The sequence below is a fragment of the Hipposideros armiger genome, unplaced genomic scaffold (assembly GCF_001890085.2).
Source record: "Hipposideros armiger isolate ML-2016 unplaced genomic scaffold, ASM189008v1 scaffold_687, whole genome shotgun sequence".
Classification (NCBI taxonomy): Eukaryota; Metazoa; Chordata; class Mammalia; order Chiroptera; family Hipposideridae; genus Hipposideros; species Hipposideros armiger.
This window is the reverse complement of record NW_017732037.1, coordinates 953,209-957,940: the sequence shown is the minus strand read 5'-3', so window position 1 is coordinate 957,940 and position 4,732 is coordinate 953,209. Positions and strand designations below refer to the sequence as shown.

General features: G+C 48.6%; 2 protein-coding genes across 5 annotated transcripts in view; one reads left to right on the top strand and one right to left on the bottom strand.

Annotated features, from left to right (window-relative positions):
• LST1 (leukocyte specific transcript 1) overlaps nt 1-4,519 on the top strand; it is a 10,173-nt gene extending 5,654 nt beyond the window's left edge. The window contains exons 5-6 of one of the 2 annotated variants that reach the window (XM_019626651.1): nt 2,070-2,103; nt 4,393-4,519. In XM_019626651.1, coding sequence (XP_019482196.1) covers nt 2,070-2,103; nt 4,393-4,495 — 137 coding nt within the window. In that variant the 3' untranslated portion in view covers nt 4,496-4,519. Of the gene's footprint in view, nt 1-2,069; nt 2,104-4,314 lie in introns of both variants that reach the window. The other variant, XM_019626650.1, reaches the window with a different exon arrangement.
• On the bottom strand, nt 1,274-4,732 carry NCR3 (natural cytotoxicity triggering receptor 3). 3 transcript variants are annotated; one of them, XM_019626654.1, is made up of 4 exons: nt 4,432-4,732; nt 2,821-3,165; nt 2,543-2,650; nt 1,274-1,314 (listed from the first exon to the last, which is right to left on the bottom strand). In XM_019626654.1, exons 1-4 carry the CDS (start codon nt 4,472-4,474, stop codon nt 1,310-1,312), a joined length of 501 nt encoding a protein of 166 aa, XP_019482199.1. In that variant the 5' UTR covers nt 4,475-4,732; the 3' UTR covers nt 1,274-1,309. The 3 variants fall into 3 exon arrangements, with proteins under 3 accessions (XP_019482199.1, XP_019482197.1, XP_019482198.1); XM_019626652.1 differs by lacking the exon at nt 1,274-1,314 and adding an exon at nt 2,117-2,419; XM_019626653.1 differs by lacking the exons at nt 1,274-1,314; nt 4,432-4,732 and adding exons at nt 2,117-2,419; nt 3,383-4,222.

The window sequence follows — 4,732 nt, the reverse complement described above, 5'->3', positions numbered from 1 at the left end:
TGAGCAAGACAGAGAAAATAAGAGAGAAAAGAGAAGAGAGGAAAGAAATGGTATAGAGATAGGAAGAGGAAATAAGATAGGAAAGAAAAAGGGGGAAGAAATGAGCGAGAAAATCAGAGAGAGAATGAAAAAGACACAGGGAAAATAGATACCAAGAGAAAAAGTAAGAGAGTGAGAGAATAAGAGTGAAGGGGGGAGAAAGAGAGTGAGACAAAGAGAAAGGGCAAGAGAAAAAAACAAGAGCTGAGGGCAGCAGGGGTGGGGAGGGGAAGGGAGGGCGAGAGAGCAGAGGAGACTGAGGAGGCAATGAGGTCAGAGAGTGGTGGTGGGGAGGTAAGAACACAGGGAAGGGTCAGAGAGGGAGGCCCCTCCAGTGACCTCCCTTCCTTCAGTACCTTTTCCCTTGGCCCCAGGCCCAGGTCTCGGAGCAGGAGCTCCACTATGCATCTCTGCAGAGGCTGCCCTGCAGTGAGGGACCTGACTTTGGCAACAGAGAAAGGGAAGGCTCCAAGGAAGACCCTAGCTCCGACTACACCTGTATTGCCCAGAACAAACCCACCTGAGCACCCCCAGACACTGCCCTCAACCTAGGCGGATGGTGTCCTGTGATTCACCCAGTAAAGTCGGTTGTCTTGCCACCTTCTGTGTCTCAGGCTTCTCCATCTATCTCAATCTCCCATTCAGCATGGCCACAATCAAAACTTAAGTGACTTACCCTCTCACCTTGTTTGGGGTCAAGTAGTGATTTATTGGGTGAAGAAGGATGTTTAGGTACTCAAGTTCTCCTGAAGGCCAGAAAAGAGTACAGTAGTGTCCCGCCACCCCCCAATCCATGGTTTTGGTTACCCACGGTCAACCATGGCACAAAAAGATTAAATGGAAAATTCTAGAAATAAACAATTCATAAGTTTTACAAAAGGACAGCAACTTGTGTGTTCCTCTCCCCCAATTACCCAATAAAAAAAAATCTAAAAAAAAACCAATTCATAAGTTTTAAGTTGCACACCACTCGGGCCGGCCAAGTGGCGCGATGGTTAAGAACTGGCTTGGGATGCCAGAGGGCCCCGGTTCGGATCCCACATATGAGGGCCAGTGACACTGCCCTCTACAGCTAAGATGCTGAACAACAGCTCAACCTGGAGCTGGGCTGCCATGAGTCGCCAGCAGCCAGCGTGAGCGGCCAGCAGCCAGCGTGAGCGGCCAGCAGCTGCAGTGAGCGGCCGTCCAGAAGCCGGTGACTGATCTGCCTCACCCGGGAAGAGCGCAATGACGGTGCCAACTTGGGCCAGTGAAGCAACGTCCTCCACAACTAGCCTGAAGAACAAAAGGACAGCAACTTGTCTGTTCCCATCCCCCAATTCCCCCAATTAAAGAAAATCTAAAAAAGACAGCAACTTTTCTGTTCCCCTTCCCCCAATTCCCCAATAAAAATCTTTAAAAAAAAAAAAATTGCACACCACTCTGGAGTATCATGATGAAATCTGATGCTGTCCCACTTTGTCTTGCCCAGGACGTGACTCATCTCTTTATCCAGCCTATCCACACTGTCACTCTACCCACCGTTGTTAGTCACTTGGTAGCCATCTCAGTTATAAAATTGACTGTCAAGGTATTGCAGTACTTGTGTTCAAGTCACCCTTACAAGTAGCCTAATGCTATGTCACAGTGCCTCTGTCATTCACCTCACTTCATCTCATCACATAAGCAGGCATTGTATCATCTCACATCACGAGAAGGGTGAGAACAATACAATAAGATATATTTTTTTACATTAAGATATTTTGACAGAGACTATATTCATAACTTTTATTACAGTGCATTTGTTATAATTGTTCTATTGTTATTGTTATTAATCTCTTACTGTGCCTAATTTACAAATTAAACTTTATTATAGGTATGTATGTTTAGGAAAAAACATATTATATATAGGGCTCAGTACAGTTCATGGTTTCAGGTGTCCACTGGGGGTCTTGGAACGTATCCCCCTCGGATAAGAGGGGACTATTATATTTGTGGGCAATTGACATGACAAGTAGGACTAATCAGATTTGATACTTCCCATTTCACAGGAGAACTGACCTCACCCTCCTGGGCCTGGAAGAGGTAAGTCCCATCCTGTCAAGCCCCAGGATGGTGGTAGGAGGAGGCTCTAAGCACAATTGCTGGGAACCTCCCTCCTTGGACCTTTCCAGGCCAGACTTACTAGAAGGGAGAGTTAAGAGTCAGGGAAATCTGGAGAGGGGCACGCTGGAGCTTCTGGAGAACAGAGAAGTAAATACACAGAGACTCATAAGAAGTTAGTGGTGGGGCAGAGAGAGATTTATTGGGGTCTCTTGAAGAGCATTGGGATCGCTGGAGTCTGGAATCACTCATCAGAGGCCATCTAAGCAGTGGCAGTGAGTTCTCATGTGACAGTGGCCTGGTGGAGAGATGACCAGAGTCACTGGGTACTGCAGGCCTCCTCTTTTTGGTCTCGGTCTGCCCCATGGGCTCTCTCACTGCCCCTTCACCTCTTTCGCCATTGCAAGGCTCCATCACTCACATTTGCCTTGGTAGTAGATGGTGCTGCCCATGGCCACAGAGAGAAAGCTGAAGGCATAGAATCCAGCCCGAAGGAGGAGGGCTGTGACAGCCCCTTGCTGAGGAGGTTCTGTGTGTGGGTGGTAGAAAGGAAGCACTTGGTAAAGGGGACTCTGGGGAAGAAGTGTGCACAGGCTCAGGGAGGGACAGAGGGCAGGGAGCCTCAGGGAAGGACTCTCAACTTCCAGGAAGGGTGGGGCTTCCAGCCAAGGAGGCACAGCTTCCAGGCAGGCGCCTCACCTGTCTCCACCACCAGCAGAGTCCCATTCCCTGTCCCGACACCCAGGCCCAGCACCTCCACTCTGCACACGTAGACTCCAGCGTCACGGCCTTGTGTGTCCCAGATGTGTAGCTCAGCCTGGTGGTCACAGAGGAAGCGGGAAGAGGCGAGAGGGGCCAGGCGGCCCCTGAACTCTGGGGTCCTGTTCCCCACCTCGTACCCTGGGGCCACCTTGTCCCGGTACCATGTGACAGAGCCAATGGCCAGTCTCCCTCGGCTGGCGTTGAAGGAGCAGGGCAGGAAGGCAGTGACTCCCTCCTGGGTACGAACTTCAGGGGGCTGGGACACCCAGAGAGCACAGGATCCTGGGGACAGAGGGACGACCCAGAGAAACACCTCCCCAGTTAGTCCAAAGAGAAAAGATAAGACAGCCGGCAGAACATCCCAGCTGTCCCCTCACCCATGGAGAATCAAGGGGACAAGCACTTTGGGTTCCTCATTCAATCCTTTCCTCTTCACCAATCTAATTTCTTAACATTGCTTATTACATTATTTTTCAAATTCCTTCCTATACCAACTCACCCTCTCCCTCTCCCATCCTTCTCCAGCTGCATTCACTAGTAGCATCTTGCTGAAATTTAACCTGTCAAAGTGACATTGAACTCATTAATGAATGTGACTGCCTGGTTCATATCGTTAATTATTTTATTCCAGGTATTATTTTAGTTCTAATGACAGTCTATAGTATAACACCCTTGCTACTTTGTTTTTTGTTAAAGAGCATTAACTACTTAAATCTGCAGGTGAAGACATGGCTATAATTGATTGGGATCCCTATTTAACTTAATCCAAGTTGATGAATTACACCAATTATTAAAATCCCTGATTAAATTCTCTAGTTAGTGAAATTTACCAATCATTCTTCTATTTCAGTGGTTCTCAAACTCTAGAGTTCATTGGAATCACCTGGAGTCTTTATTCAAACAAATCCCTGCGCCCCACCCCAGAGTTTTTTATCCAGTGGGTCTGGAGTGGGGCCTGGATTTGACCCAGGTTCCCAGCTGATCTGAAGCTACAGACCTGGAGTCCACACTGTATTTAGTTAAGGGGTATGTCTGATAAGTAAGGTCTGTCTGTTAATTAAAATCAATTTCACTAAAAAACTTATCTTAGATTTAATTAGGCCTTCCTAACTCCTAATTATATCTAGACCCAGATAATAAGCTTTGTTTAACAGGTTTATTAAACTCATCAAATTAAAACTGACCCCTTAAAAAAAATTGACCCTTTCCCTTAAGCCCTTCCTTCTTTCAAGCAGATTTTACTGGTTCTTTCAACTTTATCTTATTAGGAAGGTGGCTGAGAAGAGGCCTGTGATGGAATCTGGGGAGAGACCTCCTAGTGGACAACATGGAGGGAACTGAGAACTGGGGGGGGGGGGGGGGGTCCCTGAGTATCGGCTTTATTGAGGATCCCACCTGCTCCCACTCTCCTCTCCTTGCCACTTTTCTCAGGACTCCATATTCAGCTTCCACCACGCCTGCTCCCCTGGGATATCTATGTCCAGCCTCCCCCATCCTCCCTCCTCTCAGCCCCACACCCCACAGGGCCCTGGGAGAAAGCTCTATCACCTGGATGGACCATGGTAAAGACGAGCAACAGCATCCGGGCCATGTCGGAGGGTGTTCCAGTTGACGAGGGGACCTTGAGCAGTGAGGTGTGGGTGGAGGAGAAACGACCCACCACTTGTGACCAAGCCTTTCGTCACCAGATGAGAGTGGGGAGCTTTCTACAACACACAGGACTCACACATCACTTGCCAAAGGACCTCAACTGCCTGGGACCTTGGGCATGAAATGCATGCCTCTCTGAGGAGAGAGGCCACTGCGAGTGGAGGTATCTGGGTCACCAGGAGGTGGGGGAAGCATGTGG

Bases quoted from the DNA above. Each gene is read 5' to 3' on its own strand.
- NCR3 (XM_019626652.1), bottom strand. From the start codon at position 4,474: ATGGCCCGGATGCTGTTGCTCGTCTTTACCATGGTCCATCCAG. The intron at 3,166-4,431 runs GTGATAGAGCTT...CTCTGTCCCCAG, and splicing joins CTTTACCATGGTCCATCCAG to GATCCTGTGCTCTCTGGGTG. The intron at 2,420-2,542 runs GTGAGTGATGGA...TCTCTCCACCAG, and splicing joins CATCTACTACCAAGGCAAAT to GCCACTGTCACATGAGAACT.